We start from the raw sequence: 15,785 nt of genomic DNA, 5'->3' as shown, positions 1-15,785 counted from the left end.
ATATGGAACAGCTGCTGCTTTGTACCAACATTCGGAGAAGTTCTTCCACATATATTCCTTGGTATTACAAAGTGCAATAAACCGAGCCTTATGACTCCGTGCATATCCAAGTAAACAGTCCTCATTTCCATTTAACCTGGAGAAAACCCGCTTCCTTCATCCATACCAAACGAACAGACTTGTAATTAAAAACGCCAACAAGATCCGAACCCACCTCGAGCCTAAAATATTTCTATTTCTAGCTTCTTGAAATTTATAACTCTGCAAATTTCGGAAGATATGAATTTTGAAATTTTATATCTTAAGAACTATTGGTTGGATGTAGATCATTACACAAATGAAATTGTAGCTTGATATCTAAGCTTTTCAATAAATTTTGGACCAATTTTCTATCTCAATTGGTTCAAAAGTTATGATCTTTTAAAGATCAATAATTAGTTTCCAAAAATTCACAACTTTTAAACTAGTCATTTTTCAAAATTCTGTATCTTGGAAAATATCGATTGGAGCTCAGCCATTACAAAAATGAAATTGTAGCTTGAGATTTGATCTTTCTAAAAAAATTTAGATCAATTTTTTATCTCAATTGGTTCAAAAGTTATTCAATTTTAAAGATTAATAATGAGTTTCGAAAAATTCAAAATCACAAACTACGATCAAATTTTCTCCCTTTTTTTTTAAATTTAATTTTGACTGGCGGCCATTTTGTCGCCCAACCTCAACCTTGAGTCGTAACTCAGGAGAATTTTTTTCTTCACAACTGGAGCTTTCTAGTAAATCTTAAACTCTTCCGTCCATAAACGTCGAGCTATTATCACAAATTGGCGGATAGGGTTTTAAGTCGTGATATCGTAAATCGGCTGGATATCAGGTCAACATCTCAATACCCGTTTCTATGTTAACTGTGTTGGTTTACTGTTGGCGAATCTAGCACATGCTCATACACACTGGACGAAAAAATAATAAGTTATTTGTAGAGTATCGGCTAGTGTCTTAACTTAACTAACACACGGCAATAATTTGCTCATGAAGAAACGAAATCATAGCTCTGGTATAATTTAACGAGATAAACTACACGGTGACCGTCGAAATACCCGGAAGATTATACACTCGACTTATGGCTATAGTCTCCAGAGGATATATGTGTGCGTGCATAAGCCTTGAGCAGCCTTTGGTGGGATGTCCAAAGAACCAAAGGATGTTAAACGGCAACTGGAGACCAGAGACTCGAGACTCGAGGCTACGTCTCTATATCTATGTATTTAGCACATGTTACATGCTACATCTGTGTGTATTGAGTTACAATACAGCTGCCTGGTGTCCTCAAGACTCAAGTACAAGTACAAAGAGTTGTTTCCTTTTTTTTTAATAATCATTCTGAAAAAATTTCATCAAAAAAAGTTGAGATATTTACCAAACTTTTAATTTAGGGCTCAAAGGCTCAAGATATCAGAAAGTTAATAAGAACTTTTTTTATAGAAAATTCAATTTCCTACAAGAAAAGTCCTTATGATTTTTCCGTAGCATGATATTTAACTCATAAATTTAATTTTTAAAGTGAAAACTTTTTTTTTTTCAATTTTTTAAATTTTGACTAAAATTTCAAAAATTCGAAAAAATTGAAAAAAAAAAAAAAAAAAAAAAAACTTTTCTACAAAAAATTCAATCTTCCTCAAAAAAAGTTTCTTATAAATTTTTCGTACCTCCGATATTTAGCTCAAAATTTCAATTTTAAAAGGAAACATTTGTACCTCCATATGTTCCATCCTACACGCTACATCAGTGTGTATTGAGTTACAATACAGATGCCGAGTGTCCTCAAGAGCCAAGTACAAGTACAAAGAGTTGAGTTAAGTGTACAGGGTCGAGCTGGTAGCCGGTATGACGAGTGTACAAAAGCAAGCATCAGAACCATGCATCAAACCTTGGATCCTGGATATAATAATCGATGATGCAATTACAATCAAGAAATATCGGCGCCTACATGCATGTACACGCTTATATATTTATATCCAGTGATTACTTATCGAGATATACGGTAATGATCGATATAAACTTTATTGAACTGGGACAAAGAAAATTTTCACCATAAGTTATATATTTATATTCATACTCATGTTTGTATTTATATGTTTGTGTGCGTCGATGAATGTAGGTCTTTTGCGGTCGGCGCAGTCGGTATTTGAGAAACTCGCTTCTGGCTATTTTTAATGCTACTGAATGTCAGATTGTCTGGTTAACCGACAAAAAAAATCGGATAAGATGAAAATTGGTTAGATATCATTATGCATGTTGCCGTGTGGTTGGGATGTGTTAGCTTAATCTACCTTTTTAGTCAGTTGTGTTATTGGAAATCATCTGAATTATTGAATTGGGGTCGTTTATTACCCTGATTTTCTTTATATAGGGGGTGAGCTAGTTTTTGATAGATATCTTGGAAACTATCAATCGGATATAGGTTGTTATATAAGTGAAATTGTAGATTAGATTTCCCTCTTTCTAAAAAAATTTGAATCGATTTTCTATCTCAATTGGTTCAAAAGTTATGAAAGTTCTTCCATATTAAAAATAAGTTTCCAAAAATTGAAAATTATCTCAGTCATTTTTCAAAATTTTATAACTTGGAAACTATCAATCGGACCTCAACTATTATAAAAATAAAATTGTAGCTTAGGATCTAAGCTTTCCAATAAAATTTGGATCGAATTTTTATCTCAATTCGTTCAAAAATTACGAAACTTTAAAGATCACTAACAAGATTTTGAGAATTATAATTATCAGATAATTATAATTAACTATCAAAGGATTGTTTCCTATGCAATTAGTATCTCGTGACGCATGATAATTAATATATTAAATATTTCCTGAATCGTGAGTTTGTTAATAATCAATAATATATAACATATAACATACAACATGTGTTAATGATCGCAAGGAAGATAATGACGTAACAAGCCGTTGAGATCTACGGATCTCCATAACAAAACCACCTGAGCAATGAGCACCACAATTTTTATTTTCCCCCTTCCACATTATTATTATCATTATTATTATTATTGCTGTTCATTCTTAATTTATGAAACAATGCAATTGGATTGCAGCTGTTGAATTAGGTGAAAATAGTCAGTGCGCACGCAAGGACTTTCCCACCGTAACCGTGAGTTGAGTTTAATCGTGTAGCTGCAGTTACTGTCTTGTGTGGAGCCTTGAGATAATGCAACACGTGAGACCTCGATTTATATATAAATTCGTAGCTTTAATTCCACCGGCCATTTTTTTTTCTCTTATTTTTTATAATTTTACCGCGCCGAGAAATTTTTCAGCGCTAAAATTTAAAATGTAAAATGAGGAAAAATTAGCGATGAGTAAGATGCAGGTTATGGGCCCAGTACAGAACTTAGAGACGGTGAGTGGAGACCACAAATCTCGCTATTCTATTGTTGAGAGCGGACAGGACCAGGAGGATTATAAAGAGCCAAGATATACAAGAGATGAAACAGCCTACACGAACGACGCCCACGTGTTCTGCAAATGTCTGACTCTTGTATGTCATTGATGACAACTAAAAGCTCACAAATACTACCTGATGTCACCTTTTTCTTCCTAAAGTGCCGGATATTTCATTTTTAATACTTGACGGAAGCGAGATTAAGGAACTCGATGAGTAATCAACACAGAAACCATGTGGTTTAATTTTCAATTAAAATTTATGGGGTTAATATAAAAAATTTCAAAAAATCACAAAAAACCTTTTTTCTGGATAATTTAATTCTCTACAAGAAAGACTTATCAATTTTATCACATTTCAAATATTTTAGCTAGAAATTAAAAAGAAACTTGAAAATTTTAGATGGAAAATTTGGAAAAATTATAAAAAATTTTTTTTAATTCGTCAAGTCAAAGTTTGTCAAGTCTGAATTTTCACTCAATTAATTCTAGCTTAATTTTTCACACAAAAAAATTAATTTTTCGGTCTATTACCCTTCTAAATACGAGCCCAACCTTTCGAAACAAATTTTCCGCGTAAATAAATAAACCAGAAGGTGTATTCTGGGAGCATGTATATAAAAGTGTAAACAAACAAATGTATAAAATGTATTAAATGTACGAAATGAATTCTTGGAGTATAAATGCATAAAACAATTGTTACAAGTATGTAGCCATAATGAAATAGTATACAATTTAATTTATTGGTCTCGCATCGTTTGTTTGTCCCGGTCAATCGATAACATTTACATTAGATATTTTGTGCCGATAATGAAACATTCAATCGTAAATATATACCACATTAATTCTTGCAGCAGTCATGATTTAAGCATTAGAACAGCTATTTGTTACCACTCATACCCTGCTTTTATAAATAAACATATCTCCCAGTAACCTTTATATTTAATATCCGCCAATTAATAGCCAAATGTCTTAAAAATCTGCATCACTCCAATTTTTTTTTTTTTTTTTTTTTTTCTCAAAGAAAAGAAACTAAGCTGATATTTAAAACTGCCATAAATTTAATTTTTCTATACACATATCTATAATTCAAAAAATATAACGCAATTGACATTATCTTCAGCTAATTTCGCAATCGAATAAAATATTTTTTCTATAATTTTATTATTGTCTCATAATATTTATATTTTATATTGTGAGGTGGCTGTTATCGCGATCTAAGAACCGATAACGATCGAGTGCGAACGAGTATGTCTAGTTCGTTAGTGTCGCGATCGCCTAATGCATGATCATGATACATACAAAGAGACGTTAAATCAGCGCTTGACAGCGGCAATATAACTATAACTATAATATAGCAATAGCTATTGCAAAAAAATTCTATAAGGTGGTTTTTAATTTTTAAAATAGGTGTGGACATTACACATTACTGCTCAATGTTACCACTCATTGCTAATAAAATATAAATAAATAAAATGAGGGAGTAATATTTAACGTCATAGATCACAGATTGCTGCTATTGCCAGTAGAGAGGTTCTGCTCTGTTTATTATATTTTAAATGTTACGTCATTAGTCAGCTATCTTAACAAAGGCTGATAATAGTTTTATAACTATTATTAATTGTGACTTCCAAAAGGTAACCTTCGTATCACTTGAAAGTTTGTAATTGGTATAATTATTAAAAATACTTTCGATTTTATTTTTATCTTCAATATTTAATTTATTATTTTAATTTTCTGATTTCTTATAATTTTTTTTTTTTTTTTTTTCAATTTTGCCTAAAATATTTTTATCAATTATAAAAAAGACTCACAAAAAAATCCTTATCAATTTTATCTTATCTCGTATCCTTGAAGCAGAATTTGAATTTAAATTTCAGTTAGCCTGCAAATTTTAACTTTATTAATTTTTTCCAAGACGACAAAATAAAATATATTAAAAAAATTTTCAAACTCTCGTAAATAGAACAAGCAAAATTTTATCTTAAAAATTTAAACAGACTTTTGGAGTATTAAAAAGCAATGAAATAAATCGGACAATTAAAAATTATCGTTATTAGAAATAATCCAAAGGATTTTCATCAAGTTATTAAGCTAACGGTGTAACTTTTATTTGGAAACACAATACCAATTTATTTAGATATTTATACATATGTAAGCGTTAATATATATGTTATAAGTTATAAAAATGTTTATAGCCTGGAAGATAAAAAGATGTAAGAAAAATGTGAGGTATAAAAAGAGTGCAAATGCGAAGTGGAGACTCGGCGAGTAGGAAAAAGGAAAAAATCCATTGGCGAAAGAGATGCCCGGTAAGCATTCGGGATCTTCCACTTTTATATAACGGTAAAAGATATATAACCGCCCATGGAGAACGCGTGAATCCATTACTCATAACTTAACATCCGTTTGTTTGCTATTTTTTTATCTCCTGTTATATTATTATTTTGTTATTCTCCGTCCACCAAAAACAAAAAGAAACAATTCTCTTTATTACACTTTTTTAGTTTTAAATAAACAGTGAAAACGCCACCGTTAATTGTAAATAATCACCTACTTTCTTTCTTTCTTTCTTTCTTTTAGATTTTATTTATTTCGCTAAACAATTAAATCTTATTTACAAATTGCGTTACAAAAATTATTGTTTTATTCGAACAAGCTAATATTATTTTTTAATTTTTGCACTCTGGTTAAGTAATCGTGTTGAAAAATTTTGAACTAAATATCAAAAATTTTGACTGTAAGATTGGAATTTTTCTCAAAAAAACTTTTGTAGAAGTCCCTTAAAACCAGCAAAGTACTTCGAAAATCAAAAAAATGAATCAGTGTATTTTTATCCAGAGTTTTTAGTAATTTTTTGTGCACCCGTTAAGCCCGTGGAGCTTGCAAGCTCGTTTGCGAAGAGTTAATCTTTTGAGAACCTTTCCTGGTTGACGGTAATCCCACTTACTTATCCCCCAAAGGCTCGATGGGAATTAGGGATCGATCAACCGTTAAAAACAAGAGAGACATCACGGAGAAATCCTTTATCCAAAATCCCGTTCAAGTCTTGGATAATCTAGTGACATCTACATCTACGGTCTTATAAAAAAATAAAAAATCAAACTTTTAAATACTTGGCAGTTTTCACTTTTGTAATTAAAATTGCAATTAGCTAAATACACGGAAAGAAAGTTTCTTAAATTATCAATAATTTCTTAATATACCAATATAATTATTAGAATATCAAATTTTCTTAGAAAAAGGTTTTTTTTTTATTAAATTAAATAATAAAAATTTTCTAAACTTTTGAGAATCAAAATTTGATTTTTTTTTCAAATTTTGACCAAAATCCTAAAAATAAAATAAGAATAAAATTGATAAAAACTTTTTTTATAGAGAATAAAATTTCTTTTGAAAGGTTTCTTACAATTTTTCCGTACTTTCAAAATTTAACCCAGAATTAAATAATTAAAAACAAAATTATTATTACTTACAAATATTTAGTAAATAATTGTAATTATATCATAAATTGAAGACTGTTCCACAATTACTCTAATTTATTTACGGTAATTTTCTTTCTCAAAAATTTCTTTCCCAAAATTGGAGCAAGAAAATCTACAGAATAAGAAAGAAAGCTCCTTCACTTTTAGATCGTAGGCTTAATATAGAAGTAGATTGAGATTCGAAAGTTTAATGTTATCGCCGACAATGGAGTCTGCTACCATTTACTTCACACACACACACACACACACACACACACACACACACACACACACACACACACACACACACACACACACACACAAGCACCCATTCAGTCTAATAATATAAATATAAATATAAATGAATTTAATTGTACAATAGACGAGTGAACATGAAGAAGTGGAGGCATTTGTTATTTTTATTTTTATCATATTGTTAATTCTTTTATTGTGTCAATAACGCTGTTAATGTAGACACTCGAGTAAGCGGGCTATTGTGAGAGCGCTCGCCCTCTATCCTCGCCATCTATAACTATAGCTTGCTCACGACGGGAATCACAGCCAATACGGCGACGGCGATGTTGAAAATACTTACACATTTATACTTTTGTTCACTTGTTCTTTTCTTGTACTTGTGTATGTTGCGGTCAATAGAGCTATTCGATTTGTTAGGTAACTTGTCGATTGCCAATGATGACTTTTGTTGTCATTATTGTTATTGTTGTTGTTATTCAATAATCGTGATGGCGAATCTGTTGGAGAAAGTTTCTCTGATTTGTTCTATTATAGATTTTTTAGAGCAATTATATAAGTCTTGGAAGGAGTTTTGATGATTTGAGCATAGAGTGATGCTTAGTGGGTGTATTAAAAAGTAATGAAAATTTTTTTTGGATTAATTTAATTAATTTTGGAAAAAAATTTAAATAATCATAAATATTTAATCAAACAGTAACTTACAGCAAAAAAATGACTATCTTCTAAAATATTAATTTTAAAAAAATCTTCAATGAAACCAAAATTGTTCAAAATTGAATTTTCTAAAACTTTTGTCTAAAACATTTTTCTCTAAAACCAAAAAATCCAGCATTATAAATTAAAATTAAAAAAAAATTTTTTCTACTCCTGAAATGAACAGTTTAGATAAAAAATAATCAAACTTTTGGAATCTCAAAAGCCTAATTACTGTATTTGATTTACGAAAGAGTTAGTTAAAGTTCCACGTAAAGTTTAGTAAGCAATAAAGTGATATTTGTAGTCGAAATAAACTAAAATCACTTCCCTCGGAGTAATAAGCAGTAAGTTAAACAGTCGCACTTGGATTTAACGTCCCAGCGAAAATGGACAAATAAACTCACTCTCTGTCTTTAATTACCCAAATAACTTTTTAAAATTACCGTATCAAATTCTTGATTAAAATTCAATTTAATCAATGACAATTTTTATAAATTTTATTTTCTCAATTATTAATTTAATTATTTTACTTACTTGATTAATCTTCAATTTTTCCTCCGTCTTCTTTTTTTCATATTAATTTTAAATAAAATTAATTTAAAAATTTTTAAATTAAATTATAAATAATTAAAGGTATTAAATAATTGAAAAAAAAATTTTTTTAAACATTTAAACAGAAAAAAAACTTTATTTTTCAGTCATAATTTATATTTCTTTCAACACAAATTTGCAGAAAAAAAAACAATTGTCGCTTGATTATTATTAATTAATATTTTATACACATTTTATATAAATTCATATCTATCTATCTTTATATATATATATATATATATATATATATATATATATATATATATATATATATATTTATTTATTTATTTATATTTATATATATATTTATATTTATATATATTAAAAAAAAAAAAATTCAATTTCTATTACATAGTTAATTACATTTTGCATACACACATTTCGAATCCGCGCTTTAAATATTTTTACAGACTTTCTCAGCACGAACTTCGGCCCCGGAGATCTCGTTAATTACATTGTATCAATTGCATATAATAATAATAATTTATCCAAAATAACAGCCCCCCAATACGTCAATAAATATCACAATTTTTTTTTTTTTTTCCCAACGAAATCTCCCTAAATTTATTTCCAAGCGAATAAATAAAAAAATATATACCCTACTTTACAGTTTTTCAAGCTCGTAATTTATATTTATATTTGTAATTTTAAAAAATATTATTAACGGTTAAATGTGTTATAAAATATCACTACAGATACCAATCGGCACCCGTCATTTAAAATATTTAATAATGATTTATTAATAATCATTTATTATTCGGCTGTAATAGCTACGTATTCACAAATATTTTCAATAAGTACTTATATATTTTAATACACTGATAGAAGGATTTTTAAATATTTTTTTTTAGCTTCATTAATTAATAAAATATTTACTGACATTTATTATCATTATTTATTTAATAAAATTTTTTAATAATTAATTAATATTTTTTTTTAATAGCTGGAAGATATTTTTTAATCACAATTTCTTAAATTTATAATTAATTTATTAAAATTGGTTTTACAAAAATTCACAATAAAACAAAAATTGTTTAAAATTCTCTACAATTTTTGTTTTAAAAGTTTCTAAAATCAAAACTTTTTTAATTACTTTTTAAATATTTGTTAATTTTCGATTAAAAAAAAAAAAAAAAAAAAAAAAAAAAATTTTTTGATAAAAATTTGAATTCCTAAAAATATTTCCCAACAAATTCTATCAGTGTATTTAAAAAAATTCCACCAGTAATAATTAATTAAAATTAAAATCAATAATATTCACAGTGACTTTAAATTAAATTTATTAATCAATATTTCACCATATTTTGATCATGAGCTACGACTCAATCGTAAATCTCTAAGTAATTATGCCCACAATCAATCAACATCAATAATAATAATAGAAATAATAATAATATCAATAATAATAATAAAATAATAAAAAAACTATCATATAAGAAAGATTGATTAAAATACAAAATTTATTTACATTCACTGACTTTACAAATATTGGCACATACCATTTCCACGCATTCCAAAAATAGTTTAACTATTTACAATTCACCAATTCCAAGTCCCCACACTATTTACACTATTTTAAATAAAATAACCTATAATTTGCACAGTGGACCGACGCTTTGGACCCCCCCCCCCAGAAAAACACACTCACACATTAATAGATCCGTTCCACTAAAACAAACAATTAAATATGAACTGCAGCAGTCCTAGGTCCACTGGTTTGATTATTGTGCTGCCTGCGAACGGGCGGGGGCTGTCTTCTCTGATTACTCGTCCTCTGATTATTCGGGACATCAGGAAGCGCGAATCTCAGTTTTTCCCAGAACAACTTATCTCCCCACTGAAGATACGTGTTAGTCTTCAAGTATAACCTAATATCCGGATCGAGATCGCGCTGAGGAACGTCTCCAACAAGAACCAAGATGAGCCTCCGCCTGCGATCCCTCAGAACTTGATGATGAGCCGACTTGAAGTCAAATCTGCACCACTCAGACTTGATGAAGTTCTCCGATAGAACAATTATCGTTCTTCTGGAGGACTCGACAGCCTGAACGATGGTGTCCGCAATGAAGCTCCCCACTGGAAAATCCCGATAATGCAGGCAGAGTTTGTAGGACGGATTTCCCATCTCCAGAACAGGAGCCAGTTCCTCGACGACAAATGCCTCGTCCTTGGAACTGTAGGACACAAACGCGTCAAAAAGTTTATCACGATCATCGCGGTCAAATTCAGTGTTCCGGTAGAAGATCCTGACCCCGAACCTGGAGTGGAACCAGACGCGGAACTCCTGGCGGAAAATGAATACCAGCATGCAGAGCAGCATGACGATCAGGAACGCCGCCAATGTGGAGATCAGCAGCGGCAAGTAGTCCTCCAAGGCTTGCCGCTCAATAATTGTCTTGGTCAGATTACTCTGGATCCCGTTTTCAATGTTCATCATTCCCGTGCACTGTTGGCTTTCGCCGCCTCTTGGAGCACCACCAGCATTTGCACTTGCACTTGCACTTGCACTGAGGGAATTGGTGGAGTTCGGCTGGCCAACAACAGCAAAACCGAACTCGTTGTCTTTGAACACTTGGTCGCCGTAGACCTCGAACTCGGTGACATTAAACACGCACCTGAGCTGATCAGAATCGGGCACTCTGTTCTTTCCGGCGAGAATCCACTCGCGATAAACCTCCAGATAGTCGCACTCGCAGGACCAGGGGTTCTTCGATAAGCTCACTGTTATGGATCCAAGCAGGCCCCAGACCGCTAAAGTGGTCAGCCGATTGTCCTGGAGCTCGAGAACCTTCAAAGACTTCAAGTGCGAGAAGGTCCTGTTGGCGATTGTGAAGATTTCGTTCCCGAACAGATACAGAAATTGAAGATTATCTAAACCCTCGAATTCGTACCCGCGGAGTTCTTTGATCTTGTTGTTCTGCAGGTGCAAGTCCTCCAAATCACGAAGTCCGTTGAAGGACCTGTTTTGCACCAACTCAATGTTAGACGAATTGAGATAAAGAACTTTGAGTTTCTTGCGGCCGATGAACGCATGGCTGGATATTATTTTAAGATCATTGCCGTCTAAGTAGAGCCGCGTTGCGTCCATGGGAATCTGCTCAGGCAGACGATTTGCGTGTCCGCCAGATGAACAGTCTACGACATTTGCTGACCAGGACTGGTCGTGGTAGCAAGTACAGTTTTGGGGACACGTCATTTCACAATCACACGCGTCGAAATCACAGCAATGACAGAGGGCGAAACAATGGGAGTCATACTTGCAGAGGAATTGGGAGTGCGAAGCTTCAACAAGTGGTACATAAACACGCTCACGGTCGTACAGTAATTTGCAGTAAATACTCTCAAGGTCCATAACGTTTGGGTAGATTCGCGATTGGTTCTGTCGGTTAACACGCTGGAGCCACTCCATTGTGCAGTCACACAGATAATGATTATCACCGATATAAAACTCCGGGAGCGGTTTGTCCGCAGGCACAGCACTGATTCTCAACGCGTAAGTCTCCAAGTTTTGGATACGATTGCCTTTTAGATCAACGTGAGTCAAATTAGGCTTTTTAAAAAACGCGTAACTCTGAACTTTGGTTATCAAATTGTCATTTAGGAAAAGCACTTTAACACTCATGGGTATCGCGTTTCCCGTTATTTCGGTGAGTTTGTTCTGGCTGGCATCGAAAGTGCTCAGCTGCAACTGGGTCTCTATTTCAAAGTAATTTCCCAATTCAGTAATGTCATTGGAATGCACATCAAGCCATTGTAATCCAGTCGGTATCATCGCGTAATCGAACCACTTAAGTCTATTGTCACTGACATTCAACCACACTAGATTAGGTAAGTTAGTGAACAATCCGGCGATAGCGATCAGTTGGTTCCCGTCCAGCCTGATCGCTTGAAGATTTGTGTTGTTATCAAAAGTCCCAGGTTCTATGTACTGAATCCTGTTCCTCGACAAGTTCAGGATCTTAAGCTCCTTTATTTTGTCAAATATACCTTTGGTCAAGTTCCCAATGTGGTTTTCCGTGAGCCTCAGCCCGTAGAGCTGTGATACGTGGTCGAAAGTACCGATTGGTATCTCTGAGATTAGATTTTCGCCAAGATCAAGAGTGCGTAACAGAGGCGTCGCTTTCAGCGCATCCGGCACAGATGTCAGCCGATTACCGTTAAGATGCAAATCCTGGAGTGACGATGCGTTTCTCAACGAACTGGGATGGAGAACCGTCAAACGGTTGTTGTCCAATGACAGCAAACTTAGCACATACAACCCACTGAGCGTTGTCGCATCAATTACCGTCAACTGGTTGTCGCTGAGCACCAACGTGTGCAAATTGTACAGCGCTGAAAAGGTGTTCTCCTGCAAGGTCTCTATCAGATTTTCTTGCAGCCTCAGAATCTGCAAACTGTACAAATCCCGGAACACTGTCGGCTCAAGTCTTGACACGCGGTTCGACGACAGATCAAGGACCACCAGCCGAACCAGTCCACTGAACGTCGCCGCGTTCACCCACTCAGTAGTCAGCTCGTTCTTGGAAAGATCTAGCACCAGCAGCTGGGTCAGATCATTGAACAGCCCAGGTGGCAGGACATTCAATGAATTATTCCTCAAGTAAACTTCTTTAAGATTCTTGGCTTCATTAAACAATTCAGGTGGCAAGCTGGTCAGCCTGTTATCCGACAGCTTCAAAACCGTCAAACTTGTCAGACCTTCAAATGCACGATCTGCCATAAATCCAATCGCATTGCTTCGCAGATTCAAAGTCTGCAATCTGGTCAACCCCGAAAACGCAGCAGTTGGCAAATTTTCAATGCTATTGTTGCTCAAATCCAGCTCTCGAAGATTCCCAGCACACCTCCCAGCGACATTGTTGAAGTGGAAGCTCGCGACTTCCCTCAAGCGGTTCCTGGTCAGATTCAGGACCTCCAGGCTGCTCAGCGAGCACAGGCTGCCCTCAGGCAGACTCCACATGTTGTTCTCCCCCAAATCAAGCCTCTCCAACTTGGAGAGTTCCTCCGTGAAGGCCCGCTGCGAGACATCCAGCGCCATGGCGGACCAGTCAGTATTGTGGGTCCTGACGGTGAGATTCCTGAGCTCCTTCAGCCCTCGGAAGGCGTCGTCGGACAGGTTACCGATCTTGCAGTACTCGATCACCAGTTCTCTGAGCTCCACCAAGGGCCGAAAGCTGCCCGCGCTCAGCGAACTCTGGTAGAAAAGCGCGTCGCTACACTCTAGCCTCAGTCTGATCGTGTGTTGGGGCTGGATGACGCTGAAGTTAGTGTTCTCCAGCTCGCTGTTGATGGTCCTCAGTCTGCAGACCAGGGACACGTCGTCCTCGGCATCTCCGGTTGCGACCCATTTGCACTCATCGGGGGCCTTGTACCTCAACGCCTTGCTGAGTGAGGCTCCCAGTGATCCGAATATCGTGCCCAGAAGGATCGCCAGGAAGGCAGGGTTCCCCTGCATCTTGCTGCGCTGATTCTTCACTGACTGGCGTTAGGCATCCAAGGCTGCCACAAGACCCATCTGGGAGCAACGTTAGTCCGAGTGGAGAATCATCCTCGGATTAGTTATCACCATTCACCAACTCTGGACCTCTTGCAGTCACTTGGAACTTCACTTGTAACTTAACTCTAAAACACTTTAACGAACTAACTGGTCATCAAACAATCAGCACCTGGGTCTCTATCATTTTTATGCTCACATCACATATCACTGTATATCCAATCCGAGCCAATCCACCTGGAGATTATCCGGTTAAGCACAACAAAGAACACCAGGTTCGGCGGTGGTAATCCAAATGGGAGAGACACCTTCCGGATTGTAATCCGGTCAGCGGAAGCTTTTTAAAACAACAATATTGATAGTCCGTCGAGTTTAGCTGATGGACGTGACACAGTTCGTGGGATTATAAGGTATTCCACGGGTGTATCGGACCGGCGAGCGCGGATCCAGTCAGACCCACGGTACTTCGAGAACTGGCTGGGTAGATGCCCGGCAAGTGACTCGGGCCCGCGAGCATCATCAAACAAGTTCCCCTTTCCTCCGCCCGGTCCGCCAGCTCGGAGGAGTAGTCCCTCTCTCCTCGTTACTGCTTGGTATGTATTGGTGAGGGATAGCGAGCGGCCTCTTGCTCTGAGTTCGAGCTCCGCTGTCCTTGTTCACCTGGCCCCTGAACGGAGACTCCATTCCACTGCTAGCTGTACTTATACTCAGGTATTGCTTATAGGGGCTATAAAAACAAGACCGGTACACTTTGCCGTTCTATGTAGTCCCACCGGTCGCCAGTCCTCAAGGGCTAGAGAGAAGGAATTATGGAATTTTTTTTATGATTATGATTAGAGGATTTTGGAAAATCGAGAAATTGGTTGAAAAAATATTTTATGTTAGTGAAAGTGGGATTAGTTTTTTTAATTTTGATTTTAGAAAATATTGAGTTGTAAAGAATTTAATTTTGAACAATTTTGATGTCTAAAAAATTTTTTAAATTCAATATTTTGGAAAATATATCTATTTTTTAAGAAATCATACTGTGTCATTTTTTAAAACACTAGAATTTAAAAAAATGGTTGTAGCTTGTAAAATTTTGATTTTTGAGAAAAATGTTTCAAACAAAATTTGTAGATAATTGCATTGGGAGCAATTTTTGTATCATTAAAAATTTTCGTAGGACCAATAATTCAAAAGATATAGTCGTTATAAACTTGCTTTTAACGTCAAAAGTTAATGATCAGCATACTTGATAGAGTTGAAGTGGATATTAAAAACTTGTGAAATAATTAAGTCAAGTGACTCTCTGAAAAATGCTCATTACCATCTCCATCATAATGATCACCACTCTCCATTGTAAGTACAGGAATCCTCTCTAAGCTTGGTCTATTCTCCCTTTAGTGATCGAAGTGAAGTCTTTAGTTAATAACAGGGAATTAATATTAATAATTAACCACAACCCGGAGTTAATAAATCACTTGTAGAATAACAGAGTCAACATCAGTAAACTGTTAAAGCCTCGTATCTTTGCTAAGGACAATAAAGCATGTATACTCCTTTTGTTGTCTCGATTACGGTAAACGAGCGTATGACATTTTAAATGATATGTCTAGCCGTAGAACCTCTCGGGACCTCATTTGCTGAAATAACCCACAATAGAAAGAACCAAAGCAAACTCTCTCGCTGTTTAAATTATTTAAAAGATTATAACGGGCTAATTTATTCACAAGTTTATTTTCGATGAAAAAGCCGTGAGAGAGAGAAAGAGGCAAGAGGTAATCAATATAGATGTACGGAGGTATAATTAGCGTGGCTGAGTTTTTGAGAGTGAAAAATAAGAGACCGCTATTTCG

At 34.6% G+C, this 15,785-nt stretch overlaps 2 protein-coding genes across 2 annotated transcripts in view; one reads left to right on the top strand and one right to left on the bottom strand.

Moving 5' to 3' along the window:
* Su(var)3-3 (lysine-specific histone demethylase Su(var)3-3) overlaps positions 1-15,785 on the top strand; it is a 174,635-nt gene that overhangs the window by 87,576 nt on the left and 71,274 nt on the right. The window lies entirely within an intron of this gene.
* Positions 9,645-14,384, bottom strand: Tollo (Toll-like receptor Tollo). The gene has a single exon (XM_074251958.1). The coding sequence runs from the start codon at positions 13,906-13,908 to the stop codon at positions 10,135-10,137; it is 3,774 nt and encodes a 1,257-aa protein (XP_074108059.1). The 5' UTR covers positions 13,909-14,384; the 3' UTR covers positions 9,645-10,134.

The sequence above is a fragment of the Cotesia typhae genome, unplaced genomic scaffold (assembly GCF_013202065.1).
Source record: "Cotesia typhae breed Kobodo isofemale line unplaced genomic scaffold, CoteBio_Ctyphae contig_83, whole genome shotgun sequence".
Lineage (NCBI taxonomy): Eukaryota > Metazoa > Arthropoda > Insecta > Hymenoptera > Braconidae > Cotesia > Cotesia typhae.
This window is presented reverse-complemented; position numbering and strand designations above follow the sequence as displayed.